The following is an 18,524-nucleotide window of genomic DNA, read 5'->3' on the forward strand; positions in this document are numbered from 1 at the left end:
TTCTAACTCCAGTCCGCTTAATACAACATTAGATTGGAGTACATTTCCATGTAAATGTACATAGTTTACCATGTATCAGAAGAAAAAATTTAAGGTTAAGATATGTATGTAGGGATATAAAGCTTTGGGATTTATTATGATTATTTCCAAGGGGATTATATTAGCTCCCCTTACATTTTAAAATTGGTACAGACTGCTGAAACCTTGGGCTTATTTCAAAGATGGAGTTTTATTGTGTGTTATACACCTAATGTTTTTTCACTTCTGATATATATTTGTCTTCTTTCCGTTAATGTAGTAAAGAAGATACAGTGTCAGTTTATGAGTCACAATTTTTGATGGATACTTTCCAATAAAATTTCCACTTTCTAGGAAATGTTCCTTTCCTGTTTCCTCTTATTACTCCTTGGGTTCTTTATAATGCAGGAGGCAAAACTCTATGCTTTGATTTTGCTTTAACCTCTGTGCCAGTGGTTTTCCTCCCTGCTGTGTCTCCTTTACTTTGTGTTATTTTCTTTTTCTCTCTCTTTTAAAAAGAGTTATTTTTCATTACCTTCAATTTTTTAATCCTTGTAAGTACTTAGAAAGACAGATTAGAAATATTGCTTACATTATTTGATTCCCCCCCCATTACTTTTACACATTATACATTTGCCTAGCTCTTATCCTTTCATCCTAGGAGTTGTAAAATATTTTAAAATATTTTGCTCAGTATGTAGAGAATTTGAAGAAGTAAAAGCAAGGACTGTATATATTCTCATTACATTGGGAAGGTCCTGCTTGTTGAATTTTTAGGTATTTCAAGATGTTCCAGTCAACTGACAAGGACTTCTCCTCACAGTGTCAGAACTGTAGTGATGATGAGAGTAATGCAACTAGGAAATAGTTCTGGTATGTAACCACTTTTGCATGTTTACTTCACCAGAAAACTCTGTGGAGTACAGTGGTATATTATTATATTCCTTGTTAAAAATTTGGAAAACTATTTGCATGCTTTCAAAGTAGATTTTCAGGTAATAGTACTAGTTAAAGAATAGAGATTATATTCTAAGCAGGTATAAAATACTGCAAAGTTTTAGGATATCTTCATTTCTTTACTGTCCTAGAAAAGGAAAAACAAAACGTAAAATTGCATTCTTAGAACTTTCTTAATAATCCAGTAATTGCCTAAACCCTAGGTTTTAGCACATTTCTTATTATAAAGTCATTATGATACTATATGCTTTTTTAGTAAAATAACATTTACAAATATGCCATACTCCTTTTTATGTAGCTTATTGATGGAGATTCATTGGCTTTTCACTTTTTAAAAACTAAACTCTTCAGTTCTTATGTTGTCATAGATCATAAATAAATACTTTAGAAAATATATATCCAGTTTATAATGTATTTCTTTGGACACTTTTGTTATACTAGATCTTTATTGCAGAGCAACCTATGGTTTGGGTTCTTTTGTATAGTATAACAGTTAATTCTGTTGGATTGAATGAGGATAAAGAAGGTGGAATTCTCTGCCATTTTACTGTAATTTACTCTTATACAAATGATGAGTTGGTTATTGTTATGAGATAGATAGCATTTTTGTAATTGTTAATTTTTAGATTTAATGATGGCACTTGAATATACTTTGATATAGTATATACTTGAGAAAACTTTGTGTTTATTATGACATATAAATAATGTTATATTTGGTGAATCACACCCTACTCTCTGGGGTCATTTTGTTTTGTAAATGTTCTTTATTGTCCAGTAGTATAGCTTTCAAAACTCAAAATATTCAGTATATTATCAAGGGATATTAATTAGTCTCATTATCTTACAAAAACACCAAAATAAGTGATTTGCCCAGGGATATAGGGTCATAGTAGGCCTGTAACTAAAGCTCAATTTGTTTTTCTAGCCTTGTAATTTAATCTATACCAAGAAATATTTCCTGTATGGATAACTTTGGTTCATTCACCTAAAGATAATTTATGAATAAACTCTGATGTTCTCTCATTTTGTAATTCTGCTAGTGTTTTCTTCATTGTAATAAAAAAGAAATCATGCTATAGTAACTAATTCTTGACCACACCCTCTCTTTCCCCTTCAGAAAAGTTGGAAGCTCAACCACCAACCCCAGGACAGCTGAGATATGGTAATGGTTCTATAATTATTTGTGCATCTGTCTTTTGGACTTGAAATAACTATGTTATTCATTAATAGTACAGAAGAGTTAATAAATTAATTCATTCCAGATAAAATAGATTATCCTATTTATTATGCTAAAGCAAAAGGTTTGTAAACTTAGTTTAAAACATAATATTATGGAATTTCTAAGATTGTTAACCATGTCTATCAGTGTTTAAATATTGTTACCATCTAGAGATAGAATTATAGTAGAGGTTTTCTTAGTTCCTGGGAAAAAGGATATGTTTACTTTAGTTTGGATTTAAGTTGGATTATTTCAGAACTAGAATTTCTAAGCTATTTTCTTTGGTGGAGAAAATGCTCTGACTTGTTTCTAATAATGAAGAAAGTAAAAGTTCATTTTAAGCCACCCCAGAGAAGAACCTTATAATGCTGCTGGTCTGCTTTCTTTACTGTATTATGATTGGAATAACTGTTCAAGGGCTAACACCAAAGTAATGTAAAACAGTTTAGGGTCTTATTATAAAGACAATGAAAGAAGAGAAGTATTTAACAGTGCAGTGAATTTGAATGGTTGTAAATTAAAGCTAAATATTAGATATGGTTTACTAGTAACTGCTGAGTTATAGAATAATATTTTCCAAAGGAAACTGAAGAAATCACAAATTGGTAGTCTGTCATTACATACTGGAGAGCAGACATATAATTAAAATTTAGTAGCTAGTTCCTTTTTTTCTCTCAGAGGTAGAATATAATTTATCTTAGAAATCAGTAGCTTTTCTCAGGTATCAAAACAATTTAAGAATTCTTTAAGATTTTTCTTTCCTTGGTAATCTTTTCTGATACTTCTAGGCTGGATTAATATACTCTAAATCCATAGCACTGTATAATACTATCACCATTTAGGGGGTCATATTGAAGTTAACTATATGGCTCTGTTATCGTTCCCAGACTTCTTGAGGGCTGGAATCAACTATCTCTGTATTTCAAGTGCCCAACGGAGTGTTCAGTACATGTTATGTAATTTTTTGAAATTTATATTTTTCCTTTGGGTTGAAAATAAATTTTTATTTATGGGATACATTTATTTACATCTAAACATCAAAACATGGTATATTTTACAGTTGCAGGAAATTATTATAGCAATGTAGCAACATGCTTTGGTTTTACTGACCAAGTTTCTACTAAGATAACTATTAGCTTAATCTTAGTTTTGTAATCTTGACATCTAATTTTAAGATGATTATAACTAGCTGGAGAAGGCAATGGCATCCCACTCCAGTACTCTTGCCTGGAAAATCCCATGGACGGAGGAGCCTGGTGGGCTGCAGTCCATGGGGTCGCTAAGAGTTGGACACGACTGAGCGACTTCACTTTCACTTTTCACTTTCCTGCATTGGAGAAGGAAATGGCAACCCACTCCAGTGTTCTTGCTTGGAGAATCCCAGGGACGGGGGAGCCTAGTGGGCTGCCGTCTATGGGGTTGCACAGAGTCGGACACGACTGAAGCGACTTAGCTTAGCAGTATAACTAGCTAGTTTTAGACATGTCATCAGATTAACCCCAAAATGGTTAGTAATTCCAAAAGTTTCATATTTTACCATATTTACTTTTCAAAGATGATTGAGAAGGTGTTTGGGAGTCTTCTCTCCATATATATATATCTAAGTAGTAGCTCTCTCTTCACTGTAAATGTTTCATATAGTGAACTATTAGAATTTCATTATACTCCTTTGACTTACCAATTTGTAGTATTTTTTGAAATTCTATATGTATTTTAGAAGCTGATTATTATAAAATTTTGAATGTCTGGTCATTAAGCACCTGGACCTAGGTAAAAAGTTGAAGAATTAAGACAGCCCTTTAATGAAGAAACCCTGTTTCACTAATGCCATTTGATTTTTTATTATCTTTTAAAACAATATACTTTATAATTAAAAAGATGCTGCTTTTTACCTGGGACATTCTTATGTGGTAGCAAGAACTCTGAAATGACCTAGAATATATACCATTTTCCCCCTTGCTTCTTAGTCTTTGATAGTGCTTGTGGGTAGAAATATTTCTTGTTTTACTGTTTATTAGGCTTCTCTTATTGGTGCAGAACTCAACCGTAGTAGTATCAAACTTTCATAACTTCTGGATTATATTTTAATTGTACTTTCTGTGGACTTAACTGCATTAAAAGAAGAAAGATGTAAAGTCACTAAACACTAAACACATAACTAACCAGTTGGTTTAAGGGACTATTTTTTGATGTGGTATAAAACTAAATGCTTTGATGCCTATTTTTAAAAAGTCCTCAGTTGAGTGGATGTTGACTATACCTTGGCAGATTTATAGATTAATTAGAATAAAGTCTTAACTATGCTCAGCTTTTAATCTGTTTCACAGTCTTCCCTCAATTGCCTTAGTCTGGAATTTTCTTCCTTTCCAAGATAGATGTCCTCAACTTAATTAACTAATGTTTGTTGAGCATCTACTATGCACTAGGCATTCTGCAATGTGCTGAAGATGCAAATAGGAAAAAAAGATGAAGCTAAATATATTTTTAAAATAGACATTAGCTCTTCCTAGTTACATTTCTGTTTTCTCAGGTCATCCAGATTATGTACAGATTATGTAGATAAGGTATGGTGTGCCTTTGGTAGGAAGAGGCCAAGTTACATTTTTATTTAAATCAAATATTGTTTGTTTTAGTTTGTGAAAGCAGTCAGGGATACTGATGTGTTGAGGAAGGAAAGAGGATTTTGAATCCAGATGTCTAATAGAAATGACATAATCACATTTCCCTAACAGTGTTTAATAAGTAAATGTGACCAGATAACTTCCCTGAAATTTGATTCAGGGAAGTTTGATTTTTTATTATTTCTAGTATGGAGATCAATTTTATGATATCAGTCTTTAGGTCTAAGAGAGAAAAAGATTGATGTCCATAGCTATTTAACAGGTAAAATATGGTCCTCATAATATGTATTTATTTATTTGTTCTGTCATTAACTGTACGTAATTTGTACACGTGTGTGTGTTGCCAATAAGAAAACACAAAAGCCTAACACAATTAATTTTACATGTTATGTGTTTTTTATTTTGTTTTTTCCCCATTATAGCTTCTACCAAGTATATAAACATAGCAGAAGTAGAATCTTTTGGCTGTGGGAAATGGAAAGCAAATTCCAAAACTTAAATCATATCTACTTATGAGACTTTAACCATATGATCTGTTTTTTGTCATTTTAAAATTATAGAAATCTTAAAATATATTTTTCTGTTTTTGATGTTTTTCAGTATTCATCCACAATGCGATACCTTTCATAGGGTTTGGCTTTTTGGATAATGCAATTATGATTGTTGCAGTAAGTTCTTTCAACCCTTCTATTTTGAATTAATAAAGAAATGTGGTCTAAATTTTCCTTATAATTTATATATTATAGTTGTAAAGCTTTAGTTAACATAATGAATAAGACTTTTTAGCTGTATTTCATGTTAATTAGATTGTAGCTCAATTTTAAGGCATTATATCTATTAATCATCAAGACTTTTCGTAAAGCATTGACAATAAACAGATATTTATTGAGTCTATATTATTCTGTTCTAGTTTCAACATTCTTATTAAATAAAAAAGTTAGTAAAATTTTCTGATGTTCTTTAATTTTATCAGCAGTTCTCATATGTGTATGTTATTAATTAGTTCCTTGTCCAGTTTTGCCATACAAAAAATATTTACAAGAGTGTTTTGATATTTAGTCTATCCATTTAACTCAAAGATGATTTAAGTTTCAATTTAGGATACTGTAAATGATAAGGCCTTCAGTCTTTGTTCCATCACAGTGTTAAAAATTTTCTTTTGCTGGAGTCATTTTCATTTAAGGTTGTTTCTTAAAGGTATTGTTTAATCGTAGGAATGGTCAATTGACCTTTCATACTCTTCTATGACATCTTTGTCAATATATACCAATTTTGGGTCTAGATTATAAAGTCATGATGAAAATACACATCCATCATTAGTCTACAAGGAAAATGCAGGTCTTCTGAAGCTGCCTAGTTCTGTATCCTGTTCTCCTCATTGACTCAGTTTTAAAAAGTCTAAAAATTCTAAATATTGTGTAGGAAACTACTCAAAAAAAAAAAGGGGGTGATTTTAGGATTATCGAATATGAGGAAAAAATAGTTGAGAGATGCCAGGGTTTTTTTTTTTTAATTTGTCGTTTGTTTTGTTTTTTGTTTCAGTGTTTTGACGGTCACATATACTATAGGTGGGTAGAAATAGAATATTTGGTTTTAAAATAGGGATGAAAGTATAGTTTACATTGTATAGATTATAAAATTTGCTTGAAGACTATCTAAAATTGGGTCGCTCAAGAATGGTTTTCTTTGCTATATAGACTTACTTTATGTCCAGATTGATGGGGATCAGATATCCAGAAATTCTAGCTGTTCAGCTGGTTGAGGAAACAAAGGTTTACACATCGGGAAGGTATCTCGCTTGGTAAACAGTCATAGAAGATACTGTAGCATGCACATAATTTGAAAGTGATAAGCACCCATTGGATGGATAATTCTTGAGCAGAGTAGTCTGATAAGAGCATCTAAAATATAATTTCAAAATGCTAGCTTTTTGGCTGATAATGATATTTTCCTAATATGTATACAAGAATCAAGTTGATTAATTTATATATCTGTGAATAAAAGAAACTTTTTCAACCATGTCATACTACCTTTTCTGAAGTAAACCTTTAGTAAGCCTTGAGCTGGTTAGATTATTTAAATTGTTAATGTAAATAAAATCTAATTTTATTTACTATTTATAGAAAAAAAACACTATGATTAAATTATAAACTGTCATTTAAGACTTGGTGTGTTCCTGAATAGATTGGATTAAAGCTTCTCTGTGACAATTTTACACTCAGTATTTTAATTCTGTATTGATAGCATGTATCCCCTCATTCTACCATCTTAAAAATCTTTTTTTTTTTTTTGCCTCAGTTGAGCAAACCTTAGATATTCAAATGATGAAAGGCTATCCTAAAGGGAAGTGTTGAGATGATATATTTTGCTTAAAGAGAGAGGGCAGGGAGATTTTGAAGAGGGAGCAGAATAGGGAAACTGGGTAGTTTCTTAGATCCTGAATAAGACTTTCACAGTATGGTCTTGGGGCTTCCCTGGTAGCTCAGCTATTAAAGAAACCGCCTGCAGTACAGAAGATCCCAGTTTGATTCCTGGGTCTGAAAGATCCCCTGGAGAAGGGAATGGCTACCCACTCCAATATTCTGGCTCGGAGAATTCCATGGACTGTATATAGTCCATGGGGTCGCAAACAGTCGGACATGACTGAGTGACTTTCACTTTCATCAACTTTCAGTATGGTCTTATTATTTCTTTGAAATAAATATCTCAAGTAATTGATGTGCTGTGCTTAGTCGCTCGTTTGTGCCCGACTCTATAACCCAATGGACTGAAGCCCACCAGGCTCCTCTGTTCACGAGGATTCTCCAGGCAAGAATACTGGAGTGGGTTCCCATGCCCTCCTCCAGGGGATCTTCCCAAACCCGGGATTGAACCCTGGTCTCAATCAATGCAGGTAGATACTTTACCATCTGAACCACCAAGGAAGCCCAAGAATACTGAGTGGGTAGCCTATTCCTTCTCCAGTGGGTCTTCCCAACCCAGGAATTGAACTGGAGTCTCCCACATTGCAGGCAGATTTTTTATCAGCTGAGCTACCAGGGAAGCCCCAAGAAACAGATATCTGTGTTTAAATACAGATACCAATTAAGACAGAACAACCACAGCCACATTCTAAAGTCAAATTATTGTAATGTTCCTATCTTGTGTTACTCAGGCCTGTGTCTTACTATTAGTGTGACTAGAGTGGACTGTTTTTCTAGGCCTGAGATGATTGACTCTCAGTAAAATTTGTTTTTCTGGTTTATGTTGAAATCCAGTTTCACAGACATCACCAGTTTTTAATTTATATAGTACTGAAATAAGTATGTAAACTACTGGCTTAAAACTGATTAAGAGTAAGAGGTGTGGCAAAATAGCCTGTGATAATTGCAGAATAATTCAGAAACAGTTAAATTTTCCAGAGAAACTTTTTTAATAGACTGCTAAGACTAAAAATCTATAAATAATATAACTATAGAATCTATGAAAAGGAAAATAAGTGAACAGTGTTATCTTAAGAATGTTTTTCACCTTTTTTTGTTAAATACTAATTGCCATTGTAGGATAGCTGTGACTGTTTGAAGATAGTAAGTTAAGAAAACATTCTTTTTAATGTTTAATTTTTAACTGATTCTTTTTTTTGTATCGTGTCATTTGATATTTTTCCTGTTAGGTATACTCTCTTGACTGCTACCCTAATTGCAATCATGTAAACAAATTCCTATTTAACTTCTCGTAGTAGATTTGACCTTTATTCTTGGCTGCTGTTCATACTAAGCTTTTAATTTCATAGTTTTTTTAATTTTTGTGTTGTTGGATTGCTTCTTATAACTTATATTTTAGTGAGTAGGGGGGCAGAATTCTTCTTACAATTTAATTAGGATAGACTTGATTAGAATTCTAGAATAGATGAATAAGATTGAGGTGATGAACCCAGTACAACTTTAAGACAACTAGTACTAGGTTTATTTATAATTTCTACCCTACCTGTTAACATGAAATTTGATGTTATTATGGGGAAGAGGAAAAGAGGAGAGATTTTATTGCCTTCAAACCAACTTTGACTTTACATGAAGCTTTTCATGCTATTAGAAGCATCTTCAGGTTTCTTAAATTCAACCAAGTGATTAAGCATGTAAATGCTTTATAAATACATATGTTGGCAGACAGATTCATTTTAGGTAATTTCCAATGATTCATTGCTGTTAAAGATGCTGTATTTATTTTTTATACATTGTAGCTGTCGGGTGCTTCTCTCCTATATTAATACTCCAGTGTTTTTTCATCCATGTATAAAGATATTTCTTTGTGCCTGTTTTCTTTTTCTTCAGAAATCTGTTTCTTTGCGTTCCTTTACAACCTTGTAACTTTAATGCCTGGGAGACCTTTACATCAGGCTATTTGGCCCATACTCTGTAGGAATTATATTTGAAAGGAGTGGAATCAAAAGGCCTAGGGGAAGGAAAATTGAGAAAGTTAAATTTAACTTCTCTTCAGTTTTGTAAATAATTGAGTAATGCAATATAACTGTATACCAGATAAGGCATCTCTTGTTTTTCCTCAACAAATACTGAAATTTGTAGGGTGTTTTTTTTTTTTTCTCCACAAGTATCATTGAGATTTAAAAAATTTTTTTTAGAAATTTTCAACCATCAATATTTAAGAGAACTTTTGAAAAGTCCATTTTTGGCAGCATTGCATAAGGGTTAGAACTGAATTAGCACAATAGATTCTAGGATTTCTTTTTTTTAATGTAATAACCCATCAGAATCGTTTAATCTTCAGTTCCGTATCTTTAAAAGTAGAAGTGAAAATATGAGCCCTTGTTTTCTTTAGAGGAAGTCTTAAACTCTCAATAAATAAATTCAATGGAGCTTCATTTTTGCTGTATCTTTATTGTATTAAATGCTGTTGTTGCTTGTAAATGAATTATATAGTCTCATTATCTAGTGATTAAAGAGTTAAATGTTTTAAGGATAATTTTTGAAGTCTGATTTTTTGGGTCCTTAGCAACTGGTGTAGTCTTTTAAATCTTTTATAAGGTAAATACCAATAGTATATAATTATATCATTCAGAATTTAAAATTTAGGTGAGTTGGTTATCTTTGTGTTCAAAAGCATTAAAGCACCTTTCCGTAGTAGGAAAATATAAATTCTAGATTATTAATGATGAATTGTATTGTTCTGTGTGTTGCTATTTTTTGTTTTTATGAAGGCTTAATTGTAATGAATAAAATATTGATGTTATTTCTGCATGAATGCATATATGTAATAAATAAGTGCTTTGCTATAGTATATGCATATTTATGTATATTATATACATAAATTTGCTGTAATAACATTGTTTTATCTGTTTTAATTAATGCTTTACTATTTTATAGCCACTTCAGTTTTAATTTGTAAGATTAATTTCTTTGTAATTGTTTTTCAGGGAACCCATATTGAATTGTCTATTGGAATTATTTTGGGAATTTCAACTATGGCAGGTATTTAATAATAGTAGTGTAATTATTCCATTGTCTGTATATTTATGAAACATTTTAGTAGGTTAAGTATGGAAGAGGATACTTCATTTGAATGAATTTATTCACTGAGATGTCTGTCTTAAGTTTATCTCCTTAATCCTATCCTTTAATTTTTAATTTGGTAAATGTAGTATGCATTTTTCTGAGAAAGTTTGGGTACTTTATGTTAGTTAATGAGTAACAGTAATCTGCTATATTGATTGTGTTAAAAAATTTTTTTTCCTCTTAATTCAGTGTTACCCTAAAACCTTCCTACCCATTTCTCTATCAAATTATTTATTTTCAAGTTGGGAAGAAAAATCAAGGAAGGAAACACAAGATCAAAAATTTGATTTAGTTCTGTCTCCTTTCCCCACAAATACCACTTTGCTCTTCATGATGGTGGAATTTGGGAACAATTCTGTGTTACGTTACTATGGAACATGTGAAGTAGATGAGTAATGAAAGAGACATTTCTCTCCTTGATTTTCTTGAATGTCATAGCTGTACTTTACTCTTTAGCTTTCAAGTATCCAAATTCCCTTAAATATTGTCTGAAAGTTGAACTACAGAATGTTATGCAAATTTTTTAATATTGAAACCAAAATGGAAACTGGCTGCCACATCAAAAAAAAACTACTAATTGATGGAGGTAGAAGACTATAATCTCAGATCTCTATTTTGAGATCTTGAAATTCAGAGCTATCCAATGAGTTACTTTGGATATAGTCATTGTAGCTTAGAAAGGTGGTAATTCTTCCAGACCAGTGCTTTATTGATTACATGGTGATCTACTATAGTGATTTTTCTGACTTTTATGTAGTAATTCACTTGTCCGTTTTTCATTTTTTTAGCTGCTGCTTTGGGAAACCTTGTGTCAGATTTAGCTGGTCTTGGGTAGGTTCACTTGTGCATGTGTATACTTACTCTGTATTCTCCATTCTCCTTTAATTGGGAAGGATTTTGAAAAGGGACATTTATTTTTGCATGTGTGTTTTAGAACTAAATTTTTAAAATTAATGTTTCTAAATCAGCAGCACTAAATCTTTGGTGTGCATCAAATATAGATGCCTAGCTCACACCTCAGTCTTGCAGAATTAGTGTCTCTAGGGATGGGGCCCTGACATTTGAGTTTAAGAATCTTCTCAAGCAATTCTGATATGTGTAAATTTTTTTCTAAAACTACTGTAAGGTAAGCAGAGTTGAATTTTTCATGTCCCGAAATGTTTATATGTATTTTATAAATATTTCTACGGATGAGACAGGACTAAAAGTAAGAAACCCTATCATTATTTCATACCCCACCCCGTCCTCCCACTAAGTCCAAAGGTAAGAAATATGGCTCAAATGTGAGGACACTGATTGGGCATGTTTTCTAGAGAGAGGAGTTTTCAAAGCGAATAATGGCCAGAGCATACATGGACTTGGCTAATTTTTGCTCTTTTTATTCCATGTGGCAAGAAGGAATGATGAAACAAACTGAGGGCGCCTACTCAGAAAAGGCCAGCTTTCTCTCTCTGTTTTTACATTTTCTCTTCTAAGCAGCAGATGGCCTGGGCTGCTTCCTGAGCTTGGGGACGCCTAGGAAGTATGAATTAGACAGAGTTGGCATTAATTGTTGTGATAAACATACTCTGTCTTGCTCAGTTTTTCGTTCTGTTTCTTCCTCTTTTTTTTTTTTTTTTTGGTTCATTTTGATGGTAAGTTTTGAGATTTGAATTTGGGTGTAGGAGCAGTCTACTTAGCCCTATAATCTAGGGAAAGGCAGCTTTATACATGATCTAACTCTGTATATTAGACCATCTGCACTTGAGTATGGGGCCACAGCTACTGTTCAAAACACAGTTTCTTTTGTGTTTTGTAACCTAGAATTTCTGATGTAAACCTGTAGTGATATTATCCCTTAAACATTCATTTCCCAGTTTCCAACATTAAGGTTTATAATGATAATATTATAGATTTGTTGGGATTCTTCCATCTAAGAACTATTTCTCCTCTGCCTTAAAATACCATTATGTAGTAAATACCACATTTTATCAATCTTAGTTGCATAGGTTTTTATAACTTAACATATCTAATATTGGGATCCATCTTATAATTCATGGTATGCATAATTTAATTGGCAAATTTTTTTCTTTCTTCCAGTTCTTTAAGTAAGACTGTATCCAATAAGCAGTGGCCACTTAGAAGATACTTGAAATTGTCCTGAAAATTATAGGCTGTTTTTCTTAGTATATCAGTCTGATAAATTTTAAGAAAACTTTTTTTCTGGTGACAGTTATTAAATTATATGTTAAAGTGCTTTGCTTTGAATTTGGAATAATTGCATTAATTGTAATTGTAAAATTTTTATATACCTTAAATTGTTCTTTTTAAAGTAATGGTAGAAAGTAATTACTCTTAAGTCAGTTAATTTACCTGTGTATTAAATATGTCAATCTGGAAAATTTTAAACCAAATATGTGTATATACAATAAAGATGAAAATTGTAAAAGAATGTTTACACCATTTCTGGAGTATACAGATATAAAATTATCTTTGTTGTAGTCATGAGTTTTTCATATGTGAGAACATAGTTTTTCATATGTTTCTCTTTAAAAACTTATATTCTGTCCTCTTGTTTTTTTTTTTTTTTTTTGGATTTTTAAAAAATTTATTTATTTTAATTGGAGGCTAATTACTTTACAGAATTGTGGTGGTTTTTGCCATACATTGACATGAATCAGCCATGGGTGTGCATGTGTTCCCCATCCTGAACCCTCCTCCCACCTCCCTCCCCATCCCATCCCTCAGGGTCATACCAGTGCACCAGCCCTGAGCACCCTGTCTCATGCATCAAACCTGGACTGGCGATCTGTTTCACATATGATAAGATACACGTTTCAATGCTATTCTCTCAAATCATCCCACCCTTGCCTTCTCCCACAGAGTCCAAAAGTCTGTTCTTTACATCTGTGTCTCTTGTGCTGACTCGCATATAGGGTTGGATGGCATCACCAACAATGGACATGGGTGTGGGTGGACTCCAGGAGTTGGTGATGGACAGGGAGGCCTGGCGTGCTGCAGTCCATGGGGTCGCAAAGAGTTGGACACGACTAAGCGACTGAACTGAACTGATATAGGATCATCGTTACCATCTTTCTAAATTCCATATATATGCGTTAATATACTGTATTGGTGTTTTTCTTTCTGACTTACTTGTCCTCTTGTATTTTTAAGACTTGCAGGCTACGTTGAAGCTTTGGCTTCCAGGTTAGGCCTATCAATTCCTGATCTCTCACCAAAGCAAGTTGACATGTGGCAAACACGTGTTAGTTCACATTTGGTGAGTACTTTGTGTGGTTTATGATAATGAATTTGGGTAGCCAGAACAAGACACTGTATATAATTCAGTCCCTTGAGAAATTTGAGATTAAAATTGAGTGGAGTTTTTAACAAAAACTGTCCAAACCTTAGTAGGTTTCAGAAAAACTAATCATTGACTTTTTTTGTAGGCATACTTGAAAAAGATTTTTGAAAAAATCTTTATATGATTCAGTTACTGTTGAGGAGTATCAGTTATGTGCTGAGACTGAAGGACATAAAATGAGTAATAAACTATAGTTCTTTTTGAGAATTGTATAGGTAAAGAATCAGACATATTAAACAAATTATAATTTAGTGTGACATATTCAGTAATAGAAATGTACACTGGATATAGCAGAAGCACCAGGAGAAGAAATAACTCTTTGTGGAAAGAAATTTCTTTTAGCGGGGAGATTTCTTGGTGCATATTAGATCTAAGCTTATTTTTAAATTATTGATGAGACATTTATTAGGTGGGAGAGAGAATTCCAAGTATATTGATAAGCAAGTAGAAACGTATGATGATAACTAACTGGAAGTTCCTGGCGGAGAGAGGGACTGCATCTGACTAATCTCTGTCTCCCTGGTACCTACCATAGAGTTTGGTACTTTGTAGATTCTCAATAAATGTCTGTATGAAGATGTAAAACTTAATTGATAAGTATTTTAACCTTAATAGTCATCATAGGAATGCAACATTTAAAAATCATTTACAAAAATTAAATAAATTTTTCATAATACAGGTGAGGTCACATAAAAATTCTGTGTATGTAGACATATAAATATATTGCAGTGGGTATATACATATATTTGCAGTTTTGTCTAGAATAGACAGCAAAGCAGTATAATTATGCACAGATATTCATCTTATTTGATTTTTAAATAAATCATTGAGGAAGTACTATACACCGAAATGTTTATTGTTCTATCACTGACAGTAGCGATGATTTTTAATGGTAAGAAGAGCTTTTACATTTATTATAGGCCCATCAATTCAGTGGAATTTAGAAGTTTTTGTATTAAGTTTATGAAACAGTTTGAAAAAGAGTTTATTATAATATGTGTGACTGGTGGGCAAGAGGAAAGCAGTAAACAAAGTTATGTTTACATAATGATTAGACCTACATTCATAATTAGGTGTACATGGGGGTAAATACTGAAAAGGAATATGTACAAAGGACAGCAAATCCAAATATGTTGAGAGTACTGGGTGAGATTTTTCATTCCTATCCTCTGACTTTAAAATGTATGTACATTTTTAAGGTATTTTCTTTTTGAATACTTCTCTAATGTTATTTTTATGGCAATTTGAAAAAATTTTTAAATTTTTTTCCTGGTTGCCTTGAACTTTACATATTATTTGTTCTAGAGCCTTTCTGTATGTTATTTTTTAATTTAAGTTAGTATGATCAAAAGAAATATAGTAACAGTTGAATTATATAGTACATAGTAATTTTTATCATAGATACTTAAGCAGAGGTTCCTCCTACAGGGATAAAATAACTTTGAAAAAATGTTTTCTTTTGTTTCCGTAGGGTAAAGCTGTCGGGGTGACTATTGGCTGCATTCTAGGAATGTTCCCTTTGATCTTCTTTGGAGGAGGTGAAGATGATGAAAAACTGGAAAAGAAAAATTAACTCACATAGAATACCTTTAAAAAGATGTAAACTAATGTACCTCAGTTATCAAATATGCTGTCAACAGCATTTAGGAATTAAGACAGTAACAGTGTATAGATAACGGGATCAAATAATTCAGCATGTATTATGGAAAACACTAACTTATTGTGGCTTGGTTTTCTTAGGACATCTTTTTAAAAAAATTTTTTGTGTAAATTGGTAAAATGCTTTTTCATCAATGGCAGTCAACATTTTACCTTTTCTTTTTCTTTATATACCAAAATACCATTTAAGTATCAATCGTTGATGTACTGTGCTAACTTGAGATTTGCCCGTTTGTTACTTACCATGTGTACACGCATGAAAGCATTTTCTGTCGTCGTTGTCCCCTACAGTTACAATTCAACCTTAAAATTTTTTCCAAATTACTTAAGATGTTTAATATCAGTTGAATATTTCTTTTTTACTCTCTTTTTGGCAACATCAATTTTGTACTGTTTCACAGTAAACATTTACAATCATATAGTTTCAGTCATTTTTTAAAAACTCTCACATCTATTCAAAATGAAGTACTTATCACTCATTTTAATTTTCTGACCTCTTAGTCTCAAGAGCCAGAGATTAATTAGGATGAACAATTATTTTTAGTCTCCCTACTACATAAGAACATATATGTTAAGAAGTGCATTATTTTGAGTTGGTTTTTATACTTTTATTTTCTCAACTATGAATAATTACATAGTGATTTTTGACTCCTATCAGAAAGAAAGTCATTAGAGAGCTTTTAATGGGGATTGTGGGATTTAGGTCAACTAAGAGGTTTCGCATGACACTTGGAAAGTTACAAGGCTAAAAAAAGTTTTTTTCACAGAAGTATAAAATGGAAACTGTTAAGAAGGTCTGTGGTATAACTGGTGAAGTTGAGGTGATGTTCGTAAGGTTAATAAGTACAAATAATATTGTTTGGGAATGCTCCTCCCCTCCAAATGTTGTCTCCTTATCTGAGTTGAATGAATTTGAATCCTAATGTTATATCTTCTTTAGCAGATTTTATTTCTGGATAACTTCTTTTGAGGTGAAAAATAAATATTTTGTATTTTACTTTTTGCTATATATATATATGGCCTAGTAATCGAAAGATGTATGGGGAGAAATTCTTTCTCCCATTTTTTCTTCCATTTCTTTTTTTGTGGCGTTTAAATCATATTCTAGATTTAAGTTCCTTATGTCCAGTCTTGTGTATCTGACTTAAGTGTAGCTAGAATTCACATCTATACTTGTGAGTCATAAATTTTAATTTTATGAACCTGTAAAGTTTGTTAGCATGTGATCTGTTACACATGCTAAAAAATTACTCTTAATTATAAGAGTACTTAAATATATCACAGAGGAGAAAAACAAATTAAAATGACTATTTGGGCCACCGAAACTATTTACTTTGTTAAATAGATGAAAAAGAAGGGAAACTTAAAGATGGCTGTATTTACAGCTACCTTATTTTAAAGTTTTATTTGCACATTTACTTTGAACTCTTATTTTCAGAGGAGCTGGTTTCTCTCAGAAGACAGTTTGTGATAAATTCTTTTCTGTTTACTTCAAAATTATTTTAGAGCTATCCTGTAATCATAGATTTTTGAGGGAAAAATAGATCATATGCTATAAAAAATAAATATATAACATTCTTATGTACAAATAATGTGACAGTCTCATTTGATCAGATTAAAATTATAAAACTTAACATCTCAAATAGAATTGTGGTTTGTATCTTCCACATTACATCACAGACACCAAAATTTTTTTTTTTTTTTTAATTTCAGATGATAGGATTAGAGTGATTATTTAAAAAAATTTTTTTGGTAAATGTTTAAGTGCTTTTGTGCCTAACTTATTTTGCCAGCCCTTTCTGTTCTCTAAAAATATATGTTTTTGTGGTGCTTAAATTTTCTTTTTATTAAGTCTTAGATCCAGAAACCTTGCCTGTGAGTTTAGAAAGGACTTTTGATTTTACTTTCTTTTTTTTTTTCTGCTCATGAAAATAACACAGTCCTACAGAATCTTTTAGTTTAACTGAGCATCTGTAGAATTATTTAAGATTTCAAAATATGGAATATATAACCTTCATATTGAAAAGTAATTTATGGTCACAATACAATTTGCATAATTCAGGTAATTAGTTTAAAAGAATGGAGCCCTTTCATCCTTAACCTAAGGTACACGTTTTTTTCTAGTATGGTGCTTTGCACAAAGTGACGTCTGAAAAATGGTTCCCTTTAAGATAATGACTTCATATAATCATTGTTTCATGTTACTTGTCATGGAGAATGTTATTTCAGGTTGAAACTGGAATTCTTATTTCTCACATTAACTATTTCTTTATTGGGAGCAACTATAACTATGGTTAAATGCAACATGAGCTGCATCAATACTGTTCATTTGAAGTCATGTTGTCCGTGTATTATGATTTATTGACTTATTTATGCATGTAAACTGGGTGCATTTTGTTGCCACTGTATGTTAAATGGTGACCAATGTTTTTACAAAGGAATTGAACAAAGAAAAATACCTTTTAAGAAATTTTGGAATGTGGTTTTGATTTTGAAATTTGATTTTCTTTCTAATCTTAAATCTCTAATATCTAATCTCAAATAAAATCCTGGTTATTCTGTAGCTTAAAGGAAATAGTATAAATAAATGCAGATTTGTCACAGGGTTCTGCCAGTGTCACTGAGACAGTAAAATGGAACTATTTACTGTTTCCCTGAAGTCCACACTTGAGATACAACATTGTAGATTACGAGAACAGGATGATCCCATATTGAGATAATTTGACCTTTAATAGGATGTCAAAAAAACTTTAGATAGACTGGCATAAATTACACTGATGGCTCTTTATTTACAGCAGAGATATCCAGGCCTTCTATATAAGAATGCATCATTTACTTTACTCTTTTTCTCTAGAAAATGAATTTTGAAGGTAATAAAAATTTAGCTTTTATACCAAAAACTTGTGCAAACCATTTTGAAGTAAATTTTCCCAGTTTTAGAATTATAGTTTCTTGCCATTTTAAGAGTGTATTAAATGTAATATAATCTTTTTACATTAATATTAAATATAATCTTTTTCTTGACCAATTGGGATCTTACCTAGGATGCACTAGTGGGTCAGTGTAAGGGGTCAGTCATTGTAATACACTGCATTAATAGAATGAAGCAGAAAATACCACATGATCATCTCAATTCTTGCAGAAAAGTGATTTGACAA

At 31.8% G+C, this 18,524-nt stretch overlaps 1 protein-coding gene across 9 annotated transcripts in view; it reads left to right on the top strand.

The window, feature by feature from the left end:
- The window catches only part of TMEM65 (transmembrane protein 65), a 45,787-nt gene extending 27,951 nt beyond the window's left edge, over positions 1 to 17,836 (top strand). For 2 of the 9 annotated variants that reach the window (XM_055545877.1, XM_055545878.1), the window contains 7 exons: positions 796 to 891; positions 2,093 to 2,137; positions 5,416 to 5,483; positions 10,226 to 10,280; positions 11,153 to 11,195; positions 13,518 to 13,623; positions 15,179 to 17,836. In XM_055545877.1, coding sequence (XP_055401852.1) covers positions 796 to 891; positions 2,093 to 2,137; positions 5,416 to 5,483; positions 10,226 to 10,280; positions 11,153 to 11,195; positions 13,518 to 13,623; positions 15,179 to 15,280 — 515 coding nt within the window. In that variant the 3' untranslated portion in view covers positions 15,281 to 17,836. Of the gene's footprint in view, positions 1 to 795; positions 892 to 2,092; positions 2,138 to 5,415; positions 5,484 to 6,357; positions 6,384 to 10,225; positions 10,281 to 11,152; positions 11,196 to 12,443; positions 12,712 to 13,517; positions 13,624 to 15,178 lie in introns of those variants that run through there. The other 7 variants (XM_055545879.1, XM_055545881.1, XR_008702098.1 and 4 more) reach the window with 6 other exon arrangements.
- The last annotated feature ends 688 nt before the right edge of the window (positions 17,837 to 18,524 follow it).

This window comes from Bubalus kerabau, chromosome 14 (assembly GCF_029407905.1).
Source record: "Bubalus kerabau isolate K-KA32 ecotype Philippines breed swamp buffalo chromosome 14, PCC_UOA_SB_1v2, whole genome shotgun sequence".
In the NCBI taxonomy this organism is placed as follows: Eukaryota; Metazoa; Chordata; class Mammalia; order Artiodactyla; family Bovidae; genus Bubalus; species Bubalus kerabau.